General features: G+C 35.7%; 2 protein-coding genes and 1 long non-coding RNA gene across 3 annotated transcripts; 2 read left to right on the top strand and 1 right to left on the bottom strand.

The window, feature by feature from the left end:
* Window positions 1-1,797: 1,797 nt before the first annotated feature.
* LOC113708508 (probable purine permease 4) lies at window positions 1,798-3,615 on the top strand. Its single transcript, XM_027230966.2, has one exon. The coding sequence runs from the start codon at window positions 2,101-2,103 to the stop codon at window positions 3,376-3,378; it is 1,278 nt and encodes a 425-aa protein (XP_027086767.1). The 5' UTR covers window positions 1,798-2,100; the 3' UTR covers window positions 3,379-3,615.
* Window positions 3,616-10,911: 7,296 nt separating this feature from the next.
* Window positions 10,912-11,896, top strand: LOC140014237 (uncharacterized). The gene is made up of 2 exons (XM_072064671.1): window positions 10,912-11,080; window positions 11,139-11,896. Exons 1-2 carry the CDS (start codon window positions 10,912-10,914, stop codon window positions 11,894-11,896), a joined length of 927 nt encoding a protein of 308 aa, XP_071920772.1.
* An 8,909-nt stretch (window positions 11,897-20,805) lies between these two features.
* Window positions 20,806-22,697, bottom strand: LOC113708610 (uncharacterized). Its single transcript, XR_003452449.2, has 3 exons — window positions 22,654-22,697; window positions 21,707-21,766; window positions 20,806-21,114 (listed from the first exon to the last, which is right to left on the bottom strand). It is a non-coding gene; the product is annotated as an uncharacterized lncRNA (long non-coding RNA).

Genomic DNA, 22,697 nt, shown 5'->3' with positions numbered 1-22,697 from the left:
TTGAAATTAATAGGCTCCTTTCTATCTACAACCCTAAGTAGTACAAAAGACATGGAGACATTCTTTCCTTTTCTTTCTTTTTTTTTTTTCAGGTAATTTAGAGTTTGGGTGGGTTTAGTTCTGATCACCGTCACGGGTTATGACATATCTTGGGAATCATAGGCAATTGATAAGAATTCTTACAAATTGCTAATCAATATAATTTTCATATTAATAATAAAATTCGAATACACGATATTTTGTGAGGATTTGACCGACCGCTATCAATTAAGTCAACTTGTGGTTACCTTAGACTTTGACATCAGTCACTTTTGTTTGTATGAAGTATGAAGACTTGCATAGAGATGAAGAGAAGCAACGTAGACAAAAGTCCACTATACATGGATTGAGCAACTATGTAATTATTAAAAGGCAATTGTATGGCATGATTCATAATGTAATTTTTAAATAATGATAAATTTCGTCATGTCTTTTTTAAATTCAGGGAAATGTTACTGATACTTTACTTTTTGTTAATCACATTTTTACTATAATTTTATTACGTGATTATCATATACTAAACTATATGATAAAACAAATAGTGAAAACGAGATTAAAAAAAAAGGTAAAATACGAGCAATATATATATTTTTTATTATTTTAATATCTACATTTGTTATGTCAGCGTAAACGTGTATGGGTACGATATGGTGATAGTGCCTATAATGTACAGTGCATTTAAGACTTGACAATTGTACAAGTTGAAATCCACTGTGCATCCTACAAACCACGAAAGCTACAGTCTCAACCTTGAATTCTCACACTTGGAATTGAACCAGCTGTCTCTCATTTTGTTGGTGAGTCATAAAAGATGTCAAGATGACACTCCTGAAATTAGCCGCTAGAGGTGAAATTAGCAGCACAAGGAGACGAAATAGTCAATGCAGCCGTTACGAATTTACTTATCATCTGCTGAAACGCTTCCATATTTTTATCTGTACCTTTCACTCTCTGACTCCAAATCCTACCAAACGCCATCTGCCTATCTGGAAACGCCTCACTAAACAATCATGCCCACAGAGTGAAATGAAATGAAATGAAACCTCCACAAATCAAATATGACTCCTTTCATCAAAAGAATTATGTTAAACACTTGTCGTGTCATACAAAAATGGTAGCTAGTGCTACTAAATCACGACTCAATCAATGAAAGATATCAATCTTGTCAATTTAGATGTGACAATCCTCAACTAAGTATTACTGCTTCATTAAGGAAAAGATGCAACATACATCTAAATCCTCAATTAAGTATCACTGCTTCATTAAGGAAAAGATGCAACATAATCTAATCTTTAAGTAAACATCATGTCCCCAACCCCAAAGTGAAACGAGGCTTTTCACAAATTGAATATGACTAGTTTCATCAAGAATTATGCCTGGAATGCACGTTATTTATCTATCTTTTATTCACACGCACACTGACTTGTTTGTATCGTCAATATATTTTTTAATTACTTTTTTATCTCATATACATCACATCAAAAAAGTGATGCAGTAATTTTTTCACAAAATTACCTCATATAATTTACAATCCTAACACAGTCTAAATTATTACGGTTCATTTTATCATAAAAATGGTAGCTAGTACTACTAAATTGCAACTAAATCAATCTAATGTATAAATCAAGTGTAGTATCTGTTCTTATCTAAGATATAAATCGAGTCAATTTAGAGACCATGTCAATCCTCAATTAAGTACTATGTGATGTAAATGCTATATATATATATATATATATACACACACACACACACACTCACAGAGGGGCTCTGATTCACAATCATTGAATCCTCAATTAGCCTCTTGGCTACCAGCCGAAAGCTTTTCACTTTGTAATACTCGCATCCTACTAAAGATAATCAAATCTTGAATTCTTGATAAAGACACAACTATTCTCTCCTTTCTCCGTTGTCTCTAAAGTCCACCACTTTATATAGCGTGAACCCCAGAGATCAGAATAGAACTAGAAGCATCAGATCATATCCTCAAGACGACATCATCCATCCGCATTAAAACTCATATTCGTCTCCGCCGTTTCAACCTCACTTTTTCATTCAATCCAAATGGCCTTTTCACTCCCATCATCACAGCCACAGCTATCACCACCGCAGCCACCGCCACCACAACCACTACTACCAGAACCAACCATCACCATCACCACCACCATCACCCCCACCCCCACCCCACTGAATCAAGAAGCACAAGAAGACAAAACCGAATTCATGCACAAAAGCACAAACAACAGACGTTACATACAGCTGCTAGCCATCAACTACTTCTGTCTCTTTGTTGGCTCCGTTTCATCAGCACTCCTCTCCAAATTCTACTTCAACCACAAGGGCGGAAGCCGGTGGGTTTCCACATGGGTGCAGTCCGCCGGCTTTCCGCTGCTCCTCCTCCCCATTTACCTCCCCTATTACCTCTTCAAATGCACGGACAGACGGCCCTTTTCCCGGTTCACGCCGAAACTTTTGTCACTGTCCGTAATCATTGGATTTCTGTTGGGCATCAACAACTTACTTTTCTCGTGGGGAAATTCATATCTACCCGTCTCAACCTCTTCCTTGCTTCTCTCCTCCCAGCTTGCCTTCACTCTCATTCTCGCCGTAATCATCGTAAAACAGAAGATCACCTTCTGTAACCTTAACTGCGTCGTCCTTTTAACTCTGAGTTCAGTTCTGTTAGCCCTCGGATCAAAGCATGACAAAGCACAAGGTTTAACCAAAGCAAAATATTTCATAGGGTTCTTTTCAACCATCGGGGCCGGGCTATTATTCGCTCTTTATTTACCAGTAATGGAGAAAATTTATCGACAAGTTTACTGCTACGCTATGGTGATGGAAATGCAAATGATTATGGAAATCGCGGCGACGGCTCTGGCAACGATAGGGATGGCGGCTGATGGGGGATTTTCCGAAATGAAAAATGAGAGTTTTAAGGTTTTTGATCTGGGGCCGAGAGCTTACTGGCTGACGGTGTCTTTTAACATTGTAACGTGGCAGTTGTGTTTCATGGGGACGGCGGGGATGGTGTTCTTGACAACGTCGTTGACAGGGGGGATTTGCATGACGGCCCTTTTGTCCATGAATGTTTTGGGGGGTGTTTTGGTGTACCGGGATCAGTTTAGTGGGATGAAAGCTGTGTCTACATTGCTGTGTGTTTGGGCGTTTTCATCCTATGTGTACGGGATGTATATGAAGATGGAGGAAGAGAAGGAAAGGGTGAGAGAGAATGAGAAGATTTGTGGTCATCATCATCATCGTCATCATCATGATCATAATGATGATAATCATCATCAAGGGTTCTTGGAGATGGCTGAGATTGTTTCACAGGGCGGCTGATGGGAATCATGGGATGATGAGTAGTAATGATTTTCTTGTAGCTAGGCAGCGTTGTATTGAAGGCTCTAGACTTAAGTGCATGTAATTATCATGGAGAAAAATGTTAGTGGTAAATGACAGTACCATTAATTACTCAAGCCTAGAAGAACAACTATTGTATCTAGTCTTTGCAGTTTGAGACGTGGTACAATTATTATCCTTTGATCAGTAAATGTTGCAATTAGTAGATTATTGCTATTTATCTTTTCATCATTTGATCAGAACTAGTTCTTCTTCATTCCAAAGAAATTTAAAGAATGAATGAGTAGAAATGTTCAATCGAACTTCTAATTTCGAACCATTTACTGCAACCTTGGAGATTTCGAGTATTGCAACTTTAATAAGGCTGCATAATAAACTGTACTTTTCTTTCCATCATACTGAACTGATATATGCAATTGTTGAATAATATTAGTACTACACACATGTAGACATATGTATATATAACAATTCAATTCAATGTACTTGTACTATCTAAGTATTTAGAAACAAAAAATGCAGGATAATCAAGTACAAAGCCGCCCCTCGGGGTCAGCTTAGCCGGTGAATCCTCAGGGGTATTTTTCGTGGGGCGTGATTCGAGTCTGACTTCACATATCATCTGGGTGCTCTTGGGGGGCGGGGTACTCTAGATCCGGAGAGATTAGTCTGGCAAAATTAGGATACTCTCTGGGTTGACCAAAAAAAAAAAAAAAAGTACAAATGTTTGTTGGTGTATCATTTGAAGATAACTTCAACATTCTAAAGGGGGAAAAAATAACTTTAAATATCTAATCTATAGCTAAGATTGTAATGACTATGTCATAAATTTGCAGTTGAATCTCGGCAGCTTGTTCATTACATGGACAGCTTTTGATGCAATTCATCTTATGTGACACGTCTATGTACATCTGATTTAAGAATTGAACCCCACAACCGCAAAGAAGAAGAAAGAAGAAAATTGCCATTTAAAAGGCCAGTTTTGCATAAAATGCAAAGTTTTTGTAATTAGTGATAATAGGAATGGGAAGTTGACTTTTTTACAGGGAAAAAAAATGGCACAAATGATATAGTACATTTGCGTGTGAACCTACGCATCCTCGAAAATTTTGATCCATTTGTTTATGAAGATACTGAGAGGACTTTTGATCAATTTTGCTATTAGTAGAGCATAGATCTAATGGAAATCTTGCAAAGCTTTCTTTAATAAAGCGCTGAGCTCTTTAATGCCTTTAATTTATTGAATCCAGCACATCTTGATTGGAATAAGCAACTTGTATTTGTTGAATCGTAATTATATGTGTCTTCTTTTATCTTTGCTTTCACTTTTGTCAGTGTGTTATGAGATTGCATAGATCACCTTCCACAAATGCACAACCACTTCTCTCTGTTAAAAAAATCAGATTAATTTTTTATGCACCGACATACATACATACAGTGTAATGATTTTTTTACATTAGTAGCTATGGATGTATGAGATACACTAGTAGCTATGGATGTATGAGATATGTGCGTGACTTGAATTTCGAATTTGAATTCATATTGTGTAATATAATTTAAGCCTGTTAGTGTTAAAAAAAATTTGTGTACGCTGACAGTTTATAAAAACTATACCCTACAAAACTATGCTTTCGCCAACTCGGTTTGAAAACTTTAACGTCTAGTTCCAAGTACATTAGGCTCCATGAATTTTAGTTTGCATGTGAGAGTGAAGACAATTTTTTGTTGGAAACAATTCTTGGTAGTTAGCAGCATAGGAAATGCATCACTAATGTACTTTTTGGGTCAACACATGAGTAACGCTTAGATTTACACTAGTCGCGATTGTAAAACCAATCATACTTATGCAGTTAATTTTAATTTGACTTTCACAGCACAAAGAAGCCATTAATTTGAATTTCCTTTTATCTCAAGAAGTTAGCATAATTATAAAGTGTGTAAACAAGCACTAAAACAAGAATTAAGGTGAAGAGTACGTCCTCCCATAACTTAATTAGCATTAACTTTTTCCACCTTCACCTGCCCCCAACTAAAGAAAGGGACAAAAATAAAAAGAAAAAGAAAAAAGGTTCAAAATGATGCTCTCCCAAATCGACATTGCAAAGCCCAAAAACAAAAATTGTTCTGTGCCGGTTCAAAACATCCCACAAGTCAAAGGAATGAAGATTCGACCGACCGTCTTTATTGAGAAATGTTTCTTTCCAACTTTTTTCTAGTCCAAAGGGAAAAGAAAATGAATTGATATAACTGTACCATTTTTTGGTCAGTTTAGTTGAAAAAAGGTGGACAGTGAAAATGATATACAGTTAGGCTGATAATTTGAGCTTTATTTAATATGATTCAAGTCATGCATTGACTGACATAAGGGTTTGGTAAAACTTGACATTTATTGGCTTAATTAGCTGCTAGTGATTTTCGTGGATCTAACATGTGAATTTGGTTGTTCCCTCTCTAAAAAGTTGAAACTTAATTAATAACAAGCCTCACTAATCGACAGACAAAAATAAAGTGATTTTTCCCTCAACTTTTCATGACAAATATATAAATCCACAGATCTATACATCTATTAATTTCGTCGGAAAAAAAAAAAGACGAACACAGTTCTCCGGCTAGCTTCAATGATTTTAATTAACAATAACTTGGATATTATTGACAAAATTAACAAGGCCATAGAATCTAATTATGTTTCTCTGAGCATCGAGGAAGGAAAAGAGAGAGAGAGAGAGACGAGTGAAGGTTGAACACAGCATATATATATAATTTATGAGCACAAGTCAATCTTATTTAGCTGATCTTTATCTTGTCAGGAGCAAAAAGTTTATATGATTAGGCATTTGTTGATTTGTTAATTTGAAAAATGGAGAAGAAAACTCCTCAAATAATTATCAATCTAAACAGTGCTAATTATGATAAACTTGACAGCATGATAGGTACTTAAGACCAACAGTTCCATTCTTAATTCCACTTTAACCACTCTAATCATTTTATAAGGAATTTCTACAAAAATTGCCATCATAAATGTTTTCTTCTACACAAGAGAAATAGACCCAACAACAGGAAATATACTAATACCTATATTACCGTCTTTGTAGACAAACCACTTGTGATGTATATGTTTGTAGAAATGCTTATCCTTTTCCTTTCTCTTTCTGCATGCAAAACAAAGTCATATGTAATGTAGTACTACTTTCCACCACAATAATAAACAATAACATAAGTTTAGAAAGAGGATTTAAAAAAAAAAAAAAAAAAAGTCTTGGCCTTTTTTTTTTTTTTCCTTTCTACAATAGGAGGGTTTCTATCAACTTCCACCCAAATAAATGATGGTTGAGCTAAGCCGCCAGTAACATGGATTATGGGGAGTGATTGCCTTGTCGATTTCATACATGTCTTTTTTGAAGTGAGAACTCACATCTCCAAAAATCATACATACTTTTTGTTTCTCATAGGCTTTAAATAACTTTTCAATACGAGCGGTCGGCCGGCCAAATAAGAAAGTCCCAGAAACTAAAAGACATAATTATTAGTGCAAAGATTTAGATGAAAGCACAATCATTTGAGCTAGAAAAGCTTTTAGTTATAGTGGCTAACCCAAACAATTTGTTTGTATTGAAATTTCCAATTAGTCCCACTTTGTACTTTTCCCTCGAGCAAAACAAATTTGGATCACCTATATATCAATGGAATTAATTATCTCGAAATTTATTAATCTTCAATCAGCAGTACTGGAAGAATATATTGGGTTCTAATTAAGTATATATGATGGTGCCTGTGGAACTAAAATCTTTTGTCAATGAGAAGAACACTATCCAATAATGACCAATATTACGTACAGAAATTATAACTAAAGGATGCTCGTGGATGTTGTGATAAAATTAAACTCAGCCCTACAAAATTTATTTATTTTGCATGTAGGGTCGTCTAAATTAAAAGTGAATCTTAAGATTTGACATGTCTAAGAGCTATAGCAAATAAAAATTGATTATTTGTGCATAACAAAAAAAAAAAAAAAAAAAAAAATATATATATATATATATATATATATATTCTTATACATCATAGTGCAATAGCTAGCTTATAAGTTAATAGGAGGGTTTGGATTAATCACTGCACGGGTTATCAAATATTCCTGAGTGGGCATGAAAGTCCCTCTACATATGTTCTTTAATGATGACTGAGGAAAGCAATTAAGACCAATAACATCCAAAAGATTAAACTTAGTGCACATTGATTTATTAACGTTCAAATTTCAATCAACAATTAATTGTGGCGTACGTACATTTATGTGGTGTGGTACCCCTTTTTCCCTATCTGAGTTCTCTCTTTTATTTATTTATTTCTTTTTTTTTTTGCATATTGCTTTTTCTGCATTAAAGGGATTCCTTTGGAATTACATGCCCGGCCTTCTTGTGATCATTGTGTTCACGATCTCAATGCCTAGCCAAAAGGAAAAATAATTACACATTATAGCTAATACCTTTAATTAGGAAAGACTTGTTATATATAGCAATTTTATATCATGCCACATATTAAAGAAATCCCTTGAAGCCTTATTCAGTCATGATCATATATATATATATGGAAAATTTTTGTGTATCAAAGGATGAAATTGCTTCAAACTGATTGTAGATAGAGCATAAATTGTTGATTAATAGATGCTCAATTACAATCTCAAGGAAATAGCTATATGTTTCATTGGGGGAAATACCTTTTCTATGAAATGTTTTTTTTTTTTAACTAGAAAGTGGAACAAATTTAGCTGTTCCTCGTGGCACAAGGATACAACTTTCCAACCCAAAAACAGCAAACGAGAAACAATGGATAGGGTTTAATCATTATCGGAGCCACTATAGGCACTTAGACATCTACATATGAACCTTCTCATGACCATCAGAAAATTGACATCCACATACATATATATGTATATAACCAGATTAGATACTCATAGTCAACTGATTTATATAACCACAAAATTGACATCCACTACTGTGGGTAGATTCGACTTGATAATTAATCTGATCACACGATTAAATGTATAATACGGTGCTCATATCTCCCGTAATAGGGATTTTATTTGTCTTGTATCTGATATAACCAGATTTTCCATACGGAAATTTTTAACTAAAGAGGGGGGGGGGGGAAAACCCAGATTTTTCATATACTTCAAGGACAGAAAAAGGTGTAAATATTCAAAAAACACTACAAGTTTGGCGTTGCAAGCATTCAAGTATGTGACTAAGTGGAATTAAACTACTAAGCATCTGAGCGTTGTATGTGAGATAAAAAAAGGTGGTTGAAAATTGCGTTTATGATGCAAATTGAATAATATTTGACTTTTTTTTCTTTCTTTTTTAACAAGTCATGCTAACCAAATGGAAATGGTCATCAACTGAACAAAGAAATCATTTGACAGAAAACTACACATATCGGAAGAAAAATGCAGCTTCATGCAGTTGCAGGAGTGTAGATGGTGCTTATGAAATCTGAATATCGACCGGCAAACAATTTTGGCGTGTGGACGTAGCTCCAGAAAAGAATGGTGGCATGAGTTTGTATGTACATTTGAAAGCAGAATATAGACAACCTTCCTATTAAAGATAGCAAGTGCAGCTAAGCAGTACCCTATTCGTCCCGAGAGGTCCTTTCCCTAACAAGATGCTACTAACCTTTCTTGGGGGTTTCAACTAGTTTTCAATGCCCGGTTGGCCACCTAAATAAAGAATGGATGCTGTAGTTTTTTGGCCAGGAATTGCTTCCAAATACAATTCTCTCTTGAAATTTGGCTTCTCATTATTCATTAATTCCCACTTTATAGTTTATGCTCCAAGATTGTGGAGACAAAAACCGTGGGTATGCTTGCAGCAGCTTTGTTGAAAAATTGTAAAGGATGAAGAAAAAAGTAGGAATTTTGCATTTGCTGCTTTCATATCTGGTGATATTCTATACACGTTTTGGCAGGTATCCCTCCTCCTCCCAAAAAAAGGGTTTTTTTTTTGAGATATCATATACTACTTTTAGCTGTGTGGACTTGACAAAAAGATTCTTGAGTATGATCTCGAGTGCTCAAATTCGCTAGTTTAAATTAAAAAGACAATAATTATATGTATGAAAATAGTTTTAGGTGCTTAATGGGATTAAATGTATTGAATTAGCATGCTCGTTTTAAATTTTTATTATTATTTTGTATAGGATCTCATATACTATGCATGAACTTATTCTGACAAAAGAGATTATTTGAAAGAAAAAAAAAAAAAAGGAGTCATACTAGCATTAATTTTTGACACGAAAAAATCATAGTAATCATGGGCCTGAAAAAAGGTCAATTGGGTCTTGATTGTCTGTTGGATCTTTAACAGCCCAGAAAACAATTCCACACGAAGGCCGGCATCTGAGCCAAAGAGCTGTAAGACGTTTGGGATGTCTCAACCGAGAATGATGTTGGGAATTAGAAATGACACAGCTATGCAATCTTGTTGAAACTAGGCTGAGGTTTAACAATCAATGCAGTTTTTTTTTGGGCCTTAAATAGGTTATTTCTTTTAAATTTTCTAATTATTCGTTTTCTCCAAAAAAAGAAGAAGAAGGCTAATCACTAATTTTTCAGCCCCATTTGCTGCGCTTTTGGTTAAAAAGTACTTTAAGGTGCTAAAAGTACTTTTAAAGTGTTTGGTGAATATCATCCCGCAAAATTAGGAGTTGAGCTTTTGGTATTAAAAGTACTTTTAGCAAAAACTCAAATTTGGTGATTTTAGAGTAACTTTTGTGATTTTAAAAATAAGACATCAAATTTAATTATCTTATCCTATATTATGAACCAAATAAAAAGACAAGCAATTTAAAAAATTTTCAAATTACACATTATCCAATATAATAAATACTTATTGAATTATGTCTCCAAATAATATATTTAAAAGCACTTAAATAGTTAAAAAGTACTTTTATTAAAAACTGTGTTTAGAGAAATATTTTTCAATAAGTTACCGCAATCTCAAACGGGCCTTCATCTTTTTAATTCTCCTATTTCATAGAATAAGATCAATGTAGCTCTACAAAAACTCTTCAAACGGCAATCATCTTCTATAGCAACTATGGAACTCTCATATGCCGTCTACCTTTTACATCCTAGAAAAAGTTGAGAAGATGTATATTGGCAAATAGTCTCACACATTCTTGCTGAAATAGTGTGGATATTCATGTTAAAATAGTATACCCATAATTGAAATTCAATAAATCTTTGCCATATCATTCAATAACTTAAACTTCTAAAAAAAATTATCCAAAGACTGATATCATGTCCGATATGAATTGATACTCATGAGTGTTATCTATATATATATATATATATATATATACCTTTTGAAAACCTAATCTTCTTGAACCTATTTAGTTTAAGTAGTGCTACATTTACGTTGTTTTCAATTAAGAAAAAAAAGTCTTTATAGCAAAGCCAAGTGCAACAGAAAAAAGTTGCTCCCTCGGGCTCAGCAGCCTTGTTGAAGAAGAGTTGCGGCAAACATGACTCAAAATAAAGATCTGAATTCTGAACAAGAAGAAGTAAGTAGAGGGCAGAAGAAATTTAAACGGCAATCTGCAGGGGAGCTAGTGGCAAATTGCAATACATATGCCAAATGGATGTCATATGCAAAGCCTCAATCTAGGAACAAGATACTGGGAGGGAGGGGAAGTCATTCTTGGAAACACTCAAAATAGAGAAGTCATCAAGGGAGTTCTATGATGGGAAGGAGAAGATGTGGATTTTGATGTGGATCCACAATTTTCGGATCTTGATTTGAAGAAAGACGATGAAATCAGGGAATCAAAATTTCCTAGAGTTGATTCCAAGCAGGAAGAAATCCTAAAATTCTGGAGGCCATGGAGGAGGAGTCTTCTAATTAAAGTTTTAGGGCGACGGGTAGGCTTTAAAGTGTTAAAAAACTGGTTGAGGGAAGTGTGGGCGTTCCAAGAAGATTTCGAATTACTAGATCTGGAGAATGGATTCTTTCTTTCCCGTTTCAGGAACAAAGCCGATTACCAAGAGAGACCATGGACAGTACAAGGGCACTATATAACTATTAACAAATGGAGACCGGAATTTCGACCAACGAATGCAGACATCAAAGCCACGTTAGTATGGGTTAGACTTCCTGGCTTACTAGTTAAGTATTATGGTGAGGCATTCTTATTACGGACAGGTAATGCGCTTGAAAAAGCTATAAAGGTGGACTATCAGACCATATCCACTACAAGAGGCAAATATGCGTGGCTGTGCGTAGAAGTAGACTTGAAGCAGGCACTAGTGCCATTTGTCTATGTAGACAGAGAGCTCCAGGTAGTGGAGTATGAGAGGCTAGAAGCAATTTGTTTTGAGTGCAGTAGATATGGACACGTAGCAATTAACTGTCATAGGAAAAAGAAGGATTCTGGTGAAACCTCGGAGGAAAAGAGGAGGGAAAGAGAAAAGAAGGAGCAGGAAGCAGAAAGCAAGCCTTACGAGCAATAGATGGTAACAAACAAGAGTTGACAACAGGTTTAAGATGGGGACAGCCCAGCCGATACCAGGTGCAAACTATCAATAGGACGTACAATCGCAGGATGAATTTAACGGGGACCTAAATAGGAAGGGAAAGAGTCCAACATAGGACGTGGGGCCAAATATAGTGGCATGGGCAAATGTGCAAAGGAATATAGGTTCCAGATTTGGAGTGTTTAACGAAATAGTGGAGGAGGACATCAACCAAGATGGAACGGATTCAAGGGAACAACTTAAGGAGAAGCTTATCAATGTGCCAAGCCCTTCGCATGGAATAGTTTTCAAGAGTGTCAACAAGAATGTTGGAGGAATGAAAGAAAAGGATAACCAGCTTAACTGTTCTAGTAAAAATCTGCATAGCGATTAGCAAGCTACCATGAAGGTTAGGCTCCCAAAAATTAGCAAAGCACTTGCTCCCCAAAAGGCTGCATTTTTGAAGAAAGGAAAAGAACCCACCAAAGGGAGTTCGAAAGTAAGAGACATTTTGAGAGAGCCATCAACTTCTCAACCGCGTGTAATACTAAGGGATCCAATGGAGTACGAAGATATACTTGACTGATCGGGAGAAATAGAGAGAGACACAAGAGTAGAGGATGTAGATCTGGGAGACCTTTCAAAAGGTTCTTTAGAATAAGAGATGTAGGATTCATTTGAAAGAGTTAGCGCCTCCATATCATTACTGGAAGAAGCAATAAACTTGGGTGGTGAAAGCGAAGAAGCAGGGGCAGAAGATGCTGGGATGGGATAGGCTAAGCAAGCCGACGGAGAGAAGGGATACCAAGTCAATTAATAATTGTTATGGTTAGTTTAAAAATCTTGACTTGAAACTACAGGGGAGCAGCAAATCGACAGTTTTGGAGGAATCTAAAAGACTTGCATCTTTAGCATAGACCTAAGATTTTAGTTCTGATGGAAACTAGAACACGTAGTGAGAAGGTTGAAATGATACTGAGCAGTTTCAGTTATGATAGGAAAAATTGTGTAGAAGCAGAGGGTTTCTCTGGGGGCATATGGATGTTTTGGAGTAGCTCTGAAGTAGAAATAGAGATTTTGAGTACCAACTGACAGTTTATACATGTAGTGGTAAAGTGTAACTCTGGACAGGAGTGGCTATTATCCACAGTGTATGCCTCGCCAGAAGAAAAAAGCTACGTAAAAAACTATGAAAATATTTTAAGTTAATAGGGTCTCGAATTAAATTTCCATGGCTCATTATTGGAGATCTGAATGAAGTGGTGAGTACATAGGAAAAAAGAGATGGACGACTGTTCAAGAGAAAGCATGAAAACAGTTTCATAAATTGCATCCGTAGTTGGGAATTAATTGACCTGGGGTTCAGTGGCTCAACTTTGACATGGAATAACCTCAGGGGAGGAGGGGCAAGAGTAAAGAAGAGACTAGATAGAGGCACATGTAATGACACGTGGAAAACTCTTTTTCCAGAAACAGCTGTCACACACCTTATCCGGGTGCATTTGGATCACCATCTTCTGTTACTAGAGTTGGATGTTAGGGGAAAGGGAAGAAAAGAGCATAAACCTTTTCGATTTGAATTGGCCTGGATAAACCACGAAGGGTTCATGAAGGAAGTAGAACAAACCTAGAGGAAGAATGAGGACTTATTGAAAAGTCTGAACACATTTACTGAAAGGCTCAAGAAATAGAATAAGAAAGTATTCGGAAATATTTTTCAGCAGAAAAGGAGATGTTTGGCGAGATTAGGCGGCATTCAACGAGCACTAGAGCGAAGTGAGTCATTTTATCTGGAGAAGTTGGAGAAGGAACTAGTGAGGAAATACAACGAAATACTAGAACAGGAGGAAATATTTTGGTATCAAAGTCTCGCATTACCTGGCTGAAGTGTAAGGACAAGAATACTAGATTTTTTCACTTGTCTGCTATTATTAAAAGGAATAAAGGTACAATACTCAGTTTGAAAGATAGGGAAGACACATGACAAAACGATAAAGAGCATTGTGGTGGATCATTTTAAGGAGCTTTATAGTAAGGAGAGTGACCCTATATTGTGTACTGGATGGGTGAATAGTTTTAAAATTATCTCTAATAGGCAGAAGAGTGTTTTATTGCATACAGTGAGTGAACAAGAAGTAGAGATGACCTTATTTCATATGAAGGGATGCAAAGCACTAGGACCAGATGGCGTATGCGTGGCCTTCTACGAAAGATGTTGGCTATAAGTTGGAACTTCTTTTGTGCGATGGGTCCAGGATGTTTTCAGTAAAAAGGAGTTACCAATAGGGGTGAATATCACACTCATTTCTCTTATACCAAAGGTGAAAAACCTTGAGACAGTGGCCCATTTGAGACCAATATCTCTTTGTAATGTGGACTACAAAATAGTGTCGAAGATCGCAACGGATCCTCTGTATCACACCCTATCTCACACCCTATCCCACCTCTCCTAAACTTGCCAAGTGTCCTTTTATTAACCCAATCCTGAAATAACCCAACTCGAATCATGTTTAATTAATTAACTGATTAATCGGGTTGAGAAACTTAATCTCTATAACCAGATGCAATTAAAATAAAAACCCAAAAAACAAAATTAGAGATTAAACAAGGCACAAAAAAAACCCACAAAATTCGGGCAGGACAACAAAGTGCAATTCAACGCAGCAGGCTACGATTCTGGTTTCCCATCAGATTGGTATCCTTCTCAAAAGCTTCATTGCAACGCAGCAGGGCTGTCCGAGTTCATCATCTTCACCATTCAGCTTTGACGAAATATTCACGGATGAAGCTTTGAAACTCTTCCCAAAGGTGAGAAACAACTTATTTCTTAAAAACCTTGGTGGGAAACCTTCGAAACTCTTCGCAGGCCAATTTGATGTGATTTGCTAAGCTTAGGCACTTGATCTAGTTTTCAACTTCAAATTGGTCTGTTGATACACACCAATTGAATTAGTTTTGGAAGCACAATATTCAACCAAAAAGTTTTGGACAAATTTACTTCAGTACAGAACATACTGACATTTGTATTAATCCTATGTTACACGGTCAAAGTAATTTTGATAGTGGTAATATCAGCTAAAAAAGGGAGCAAGTTCGCAACTAATACCATTTAGAACTCTGAGGTCTAGGGAGTCAATATCAAACCCAGCGTGTTGCTTTTCCCTACCATGTTGCTTTTCATACCACTTTGGTGATTCTATATTTAATATTCTTCTTATTAACCAAACTCTTCGTTGTTTTTGTAATAGTTAAAAGACTGGATAGATATTTTCTCCTTTCAAAGACGCATCAACAGGTACAATACAAACACAAAAAGCACAAAAATTTGTGAACAAAAACATCTTAAGCAAATAGATCTTCAATCAACAGAGACCCAAAAAAATAAATCCTGAAACTTAACGAAAATCATCAAAGAGTAAGTATTTGAAGGAACCCAGCAATCCCTTTGCATAAATTCTTTAAGTTCAGAGGCTTCAGGTTGACTTCAAAGGCTTGTGCTGATGTTTACATGAATAACGCAATTCGTTGCATATGAATAGTACTTATTTGAAGAAAAATTCACCTACGTACCTTGCTCCATTGAAGACTAGCTTTAGTTTAGGAGCAAAGGCTTTAGTTCCCAGACCACGAAAGTGTTAATTTCTGCAGGGATGCGTTGCGATGAAGCTTTTGAGGAGGAGTGAAATCTGATGGGAAACTGATTTCGTGGCCTTGTGAATTTTTTTTTGTGCCTTGTTTAATCTTTAATTTTGTTTTTTAGGTTTTAATTTTAATTGATTTTGGTTATAGAGATTAAGTTTCTCAGCCTGATTAATCGGTTAATTAATTAAACATGGTTCGAGTTGGATTGTTTCAGGATTGGGTTAATAAAAGGACACTTGGCAAGTTTAGAAGAGGTGGGATAGGGTGTAAGACAAGGTGTGGTACAGAGGATCCGTTGCGTCCGACAACCGAGTTGTTCTCTTGTTTTGGAAAAGGAAATGTCGTTACAGATACAAGAGGATTTGAAATTTGCAGAAATACTATACATTAGATGTGAAATGTATAATGCCATAGATACATGATTTCTTTTCGATCCCATGACCCTACTTACCATAGTTCCCTAGTTTAATGCATAAATCACGTATTAGCATGGTGGGGGAAAAAAAATGCAGATGCCCAGTGTAATAAAATGATTTGTACATATTCAAAATGGATCCATTTAATGGAATTGTTTGTGTCTGATGGAATTTAGTTACAGATTAACCAAAAAAAACCTATAACATAGAGATTCTAATAAATTCAATAAAGAATTGTCCTAAACTAATCACATAAACTAATAAGAAAGCATGTGGCATAGAGCTTGAAACACACAATGCATCTTTCCCCTATCCAAAAGCAATTTTGTTTCTGCTGTCCCCATGGCAAGATTTACTAAGTTCTCCCGCGACAACCTAATCATAAAATTATAACGATAAAATCTTAGTATATATTCCATTGAAGTTAGCAATGGATCTCGTCACCAATGCATGGAAACTGAAAATGGGTCAGGAGACATTGATTGATCCCAAAACAAACAAGATAAACTCGACAACTTTAAAACTTGTAATATTCATACAAAGTCTTAAACCAGCTTTTCCCCTCTTAAGAGAAGCATGTATATATTCTGTCCATTATTAAGTATCAAAGAAATGAGAAATAAAGCATCCTATAAGTTGTCAGGTTAGAGCAACTTGCCTAGTAACTCATAATCCCACCAAAGCAAATAAATTAGCTATTCTGCTATTTCCAAAAAATTGAACTTAAAAGAATTCAGAATGCAATCTATTGCAATATGGCCATCCATGTATGTCACCCAAAGGAAGAAATTGGAAATAGGTTAACTGGCAACAAATGATTCTAATCCGAAAGATAAATCCGACAAGTTCTAACTCCAAAGTATCCAAACATGAAACTCATTCCGTTGTCATAAAAGTGAAAAATTGAAATAGCAACTATATTATTATATTTTTTGGAGGAGGAGCAATGAAGGGGCAGAACACAAAGTCAATGGAATGATCCTGAAATGGAAAAACAAAGTGGAAACTTATTCATTATAGGGAGAACATGTGAGAACCCGTATTTCCCTAATATTTTTTTCCTAGGGTTTTCCCCCTTAATTGCATGTTTTCTGCATTTTCTGGTTTAGAAATATTTTCTTGGTGGATTTTATGAGCAGTTATAGTTTTTAGATGATTTTTCTAGCCTTGGAGAGTTTTTGGAAAATTAAGAATATATATTGGACGTGGGACCCACTAGTGCAAAAAGTTCGGAAAAATTCGGCCAATTAGGTTAAATTCCGGATACTGTGTGAAATTTATCGGGTGTTAAGAGATAAGTAGAGGATGTGAAGTGATTGATGTGAGAGGAAAAAGAAAGATAATGATGCATTTATGGGGGTGACAAGTGTCACCATGACATTGGTTGGACTTTATGATTTACTATTCACTATTTTGACCTTTTGACTAATTGAGTAAATATCTCAAAAAAATTGCTCAAAATTCACTCTTTCTTACCTCCTTATGGCCGGCCCTCTCAAGCTCAAGAAAGGAAGAAAAAACTTCTTCAAATCTTGATTTCCTCTTGCTCCAATTCCATAACTCAACCAACTAAAGTTGTTTCCACTCCATAAAATCTTTCTAGTTGGTGTTAGTGGTTGGTTTGGTGAAGTTTTTGGAAGAGCTAAGGTGTCCAACATCTCCCTCTCTCTTGTTTACTAGGTAAGTGAAGCTTACACTTCCTCCTATACTTAATGATGTTTAAATTGTGCCTAATGGGAGCCAAAGTGGTGGATTATGTGATTTATTTCTTGGTTTGAGTTGATTTAGTGAAGTTTTTATTTTTTTGAGGAATTTTCTGGTTTAATGTGATCATGGTGTTGTGGTTGTTTATGATGGTTGATAATGAGGGGTTATGACTCTAGTGAGTGTGAATTGTGGTTAAATGCAATCAATTTTGGATTTGGTGTGAAAAATGGAAAGTTAGGGTTCATAAAATCCCAATTCTGTCCGGTTTTAGATCACTGGGTTAGAGGCCGAATTAGACTTTTCTCAAAACATGAAAGTTGTAGGTATTGATGTGTTTGAGGTGCCTGTAAAATTTCAGGTCATTTGGATGAGTGTAGAATGAGTTATGCCATTTTTACTGTAGCTGTTCCGTTTTGATCCGAATGCGAAAACTGCGATAGTAATTGGCCCTTTTGACTGGAATTGGTTTGGATTTTGAAGTTGGTGTCTTCTGATGAAATGTAGCTGGATGTCTTAGCTAACTTATGCCTTTGGAATTTCGGCATTTGGACTTGTATGGACTGAGATATACCGATTACAGTTTTCTGTGTTTTGCAAACCTGTTTTGGTGATTCTGGTTTAGTGTTTGGCATTTTTGACCTAGTTGGGCTAGGAACTGGATTGAATGACCTTCTACATTGTTGTAGCCCTGTTCCATAGCTTCGAAACGGTGGGTCTTACACCCCCATCCGATAATTGTAGTGAGAGTTGTGCCATTACCGCATTATGACGTCAAAACCGGTTTTCTTATCAAGGTCTAAGTTAAAGCCCTTTTCTTAATTTCTGGTTTGCTATCATGCTTATATATGCATATGAAACCTTATTGGGGTTGTGGTTGGCATTGGTTTATTTTGATTATTTTAGGGTTTCTTGGCGATTAAGGCCAATCTGAAGTGAAAACTTTTGAAGTTGAGCCGGTGAGTGTACCACTCCCCTCCATTGCTGTTTAACTTGATTTTTGCTCTGCAATCTGTTTAATTGTTGGAGACGAGGGTGTACTTTATCACACTCGTTCTCTTGTCTGTCCATATGCCAATTTTGAGTGCCTATCTGAATCTGTTATCTGTGTCTGCATCTGTTCGGATTTCTATGACCTATGAGCTCAATCCTGTGGCTAAATTATTCGAGTCGGGCCGGCAAGGGCCTGGACGATTAGATAACGAACCACGGTAGTCTGTTTGGGGATTTTGGGTATTGAGACCCTTGATTCCAGGTATATTCGAGTATTACCATTTCTGTTCGGTTACGGTGAGCGGGCCCGGTAAAGGGGTGTTTGGTGGACGGAATTCGGTGTAAAGAGGGGTCTACGGACGCATTGGTTCTATATACGTTGACGGAGAGTCAACCGATTTGGATCAAGTACGGCGCTGGAAATTTGGCTCCTGAGAGCCACCCGTATCCTTCTGATTTGAATCCTTGGTTCCTTTGCTTTACATCTAGCATGTGTATCTGATTTTGTAAAATGTGAAATGCCATGATTTTTCTGCTATATGTTTGGTACCTCATTGAGCGCAAGCTCACCCCTTTCTGTTACTTTTGTTTTCCTTACAGGAAAATAAACCCCTTTTGGTCTGGATTTGACAAATGGCTGACAAATTGAGTTAGTCGAACATATCTTTTGTATAGCTCATGTATTAAAACCCTAAGTGTACTTTTGGGGCGTTTTCTCTTTTGATTTGGCAAACCATGTGTATATATTAACTTTTGAAAACTTTTGTATGTCATTTTGATTTGTAAACGCTAAAGTTCAGATGTGAATGTTTGTTAGCTATTTCGGTTGGGTTCTGACGGGTCGGTTACTATTCATGGCCGACTCCGGATTTCATTTTTTTTATTTTGGGTTATTTTACCATTTTGACTTGTTTACGCTCGTTTGTAAGTTCCGGATCGCTATAGATAGTTCTGGTCTGCATCGTTAGTCCTAGTGAGAGTTGGGCAGGCAGTCCGCTCACCCCTTTGGTTCGCCTTAGGGGAAAGTGGGGCTGTTACAGAACATCTTTTTGTTATGTTAAAACAATACTCCATTCCAAAAGTTAGAGGCATTGACATGTAAGTTAGATTGCATAGTTGCTTTTATCCTTGGAGAAGCTCTAGATATTCTCATCTAAGAATAATGTGTTTTCTAGATCTAAAATTTAAAATCTTTTGTGACTGAAAAATTTAAGGTTTGATAGCTCAATTCTTCATTTAGCATGTGATAAGAAGTATTAAGAAATTATAAATCATGAAGGGATATTTCTATACCTATAAAGGCAAAACCAAGGTTTGTATAGAAGCCTTTATAGGGAAATTTTCTATGCTATAATAATTGAAACTTAATATTTGACACTTAATAATTGCTAAGGTTTTTCAGACTCCAGAAACACAGAACAAATACAACTGATCATAAAGAAGTCCTATATTTCTAATCTTCAATTGAGAAAGAAAAGGAAAAGCACAGAAGAGAAGGAACTGTATCGAGTCCTATACCTCAAGATGAGTGTATGCTATCTAAGCCAATTCTTGCTTACGTGAAACTGCTGCTTTCTTAACTTCAAAAAGAACTACTCAGTGCCGTATCCAATGCTCCCCAATTGATTATATCCTCTGGAAGGCCCATTGTAGGATTCAAAATCCAATTTAGTAAAATCACCTGTCAGGATTGTTGCATTAAGTTTCTGCTAAGAAAAAGATTCATGTAAATCAGGCGAAAATAGAGGTATAACGAAGCTTCATGTATTCATGTTAAAAGCAAGAAATGGAAGTTATGAGCCAATCCCATAAGCCAGCCTGAGTGAATTGCTTGGGGATGGTAACATCTCCCATGGACATGGAACTACTAATATTGCCTGATGCCAAAATGCACTACTCCAATTACATCAAACAGATCCAATAGTAATACAAAATGATAAGGTTAACAGAAACCAATAGTGATACAAAGTAATTTAAAAGCTTCCATTTCAGTGAAGGTTTTCAAGAACAAGACAAAGCTTTTCTTTTGCTATACAGTTTGGAAACTGCAAATACTGATAAATCAGAATGGAAATATTCAAACCAAGAATAATTACAGCAACTATTAGTTGAAGTCCCAATTAGATAGAGAGAAGTCCTTTTAGTAGTATATTTGCACTCTAAAACAATGTCAATATGATTCTTTAGAAATTTGCAGATGTTTAGTGCACTTGAAACAATAATTCAAAATCAACATCTGGCATTGCAGCATAAGAAACACATAAGATGTCCAACCTTTGGAAGTCCTCCAATCCCAAATGCAATATCCAAAGCAAATGAAGCTGTGGATACAACTGGAACTTGTTTGACAGGGGCAGAGCGGCCAAGCCATATGATAGAACCTTTTCCAAATGATGTAGTGATCTGATAGGACTTGAGCACCAAATCTTTCTTTGATGTCTGACTTGGATTTTCTTCTACCTTCCATACAAAAAATGGCTTATATTCATAATGAACCAATGAAGCAAAAAAAAAAAAACAATTGATATTTTTCTATTGCAGAAAGAGCAAAATGTAGGTACTCTCAAGCAGGAATAACACAATCCCAGCCAAATGTAAAAAATATCAAACTCTACAAATTTCAGCAAAAGAGCTATACTTAAAAGAACTCATCTAATTCAAAGAATCACATGGGGGAAAAGGGTCAAGTGATTTTTACATTAAGAATGATGCATTTAATGTTAGAATACTCTAGGAGGGAGGTACAAGGCTAAAATATGGTAATACACTTGCATACTTTGGTGCTTTATAATTTTTTAGTCAACAGAAAACCCCAAAATATAGGGGAAAAACATGCAACTGTCACATTAAATAAACAAGATGTTTGAAGTATTCAAACACTAAGCAAATATATGTATTAGTTTTAATTGGGCTAAAGCCTAAAAAGATCGACTTTATATGCAAAAGTTATTTTACTTTATCTATTTTTGAAACCAATCAAAGTGATCACCAAGTTAAGAAGGTATGAAAACCAAATGCAAGTCAGTTCAACAGGAAAATAAACTTCGGGTACCTTTTGGAGGAAAAGTAGGAGAGTTGAGTGTATGCCCCTAACAAGACTTTCCTATAAAGTCTGCATCAACAAACAACAAATTCATGTCATGACACGTGAAGAAAATGAGAAACAAAATAAAAAAAAGAAAAGCAGTACTAACTGAAAAATGATGTTAGAAAACGTATCAAACAATTAAAAGATTTTTTCTTTATACAGTATGCAAGTTCAATAATTTTAAAAACAAGGAACAACTTCTGCAAGCTAGCAAAGTAAAGCATTTGGCTTTCATAATTGATAGGAAATAATATTATAATCATTTATTTGCAGCTTCCAACTGCTAATAACAAGTATAAACACTATATATTGCACCTATAACTTCAAAAGAATAGTACAAACAAGACAACGTAGCGTAAAAACATTGAAACTCAACAAAGCTATGAAAAACATATTTGAGAAAAAGATGAAATTTTTTTTAAAAAATGCTTCAAATTTCTACAACAGGCCATTACCTATCATTAATCCTAACCAAATTGTTCTCCAAAAATACAAAGAAAATAAGAACAAAATCTGATTTGGTGGGGAATTACCGGAGAGAGAGGTTGCAAAAACAGAGGCATTCGAGAGAAGAAGCATTTCGGAGAAGCCTCGCCATCATGTTCAAAGGCTTCCATCAAACCCAAAAATGTCATTGACCAAAAAGAAAATTTAAAAAAAAAAAGATGAAGTACAGGAAGAAAGAAAATAAAACATAGAAATTAAACACTTTATATTAGAAATTTCTGTTTGCCTCATATTGTTCAGTTTGCTGCATAGAAATAAATCATTCAAAAGCCCTTTAGAAACGCATCAGTACCTTCGCACATCCCAATTCAAAGGGTTTCTATGCATTTTAAAAAGGAAAAGAAAATATAAGCACATAAGAAAATAAACAGAGAGGGCAAAGGGAGGTCTTATAGAAAAGTTACCTGAACTGACGGAGGATAAACAGTTTCTTGTAGATTTTTTTTTT

The sequence above is a fragment of the Coffea arabica genome, chromosome 9c, assembly GCF_036785885.1.
Source record: "Coffea arabica cultivar ET-39 chromosome 9c, Coffea Arabica ET-39 HiFi, whole genome shotgun sequence".
In the NCBI taxonomy this organism is placed as follows: Eukaryota; Viridiplantae; Streptophyta; class Magnoliopsida; order Gentianales; family Rubiaceae; genus Coffea; species Coffea arabica.
The sequence above is the reverse complement of the archived record's forward strand: the minus strand, read 5'-3'. Positions and strand labels throughout refer to the sequence as shown.

Coding starts and splice junctions, on each gene's coding strand:
- LOC140014237 (XM_072064671.1), top strand. CDS start 10,912: ATGACTCAAAATAAAGATCTGAATTCTGAACAAGAAGAAGTAAGTAGA. Junction 11,081..11,138: donor GATACTGGGAGGGAGGGGAA/GTCATTCTTGGA, acceptor TATGATGGGAAG/GAGAAGATGTGGATTTTGAT.
- LOC113708508 (XM_027230966.2), top strand. CDS start 2,101: ATGGCCTTTTCACTCCCATCATCACAGCCACAGCTATCACCACCGCAG.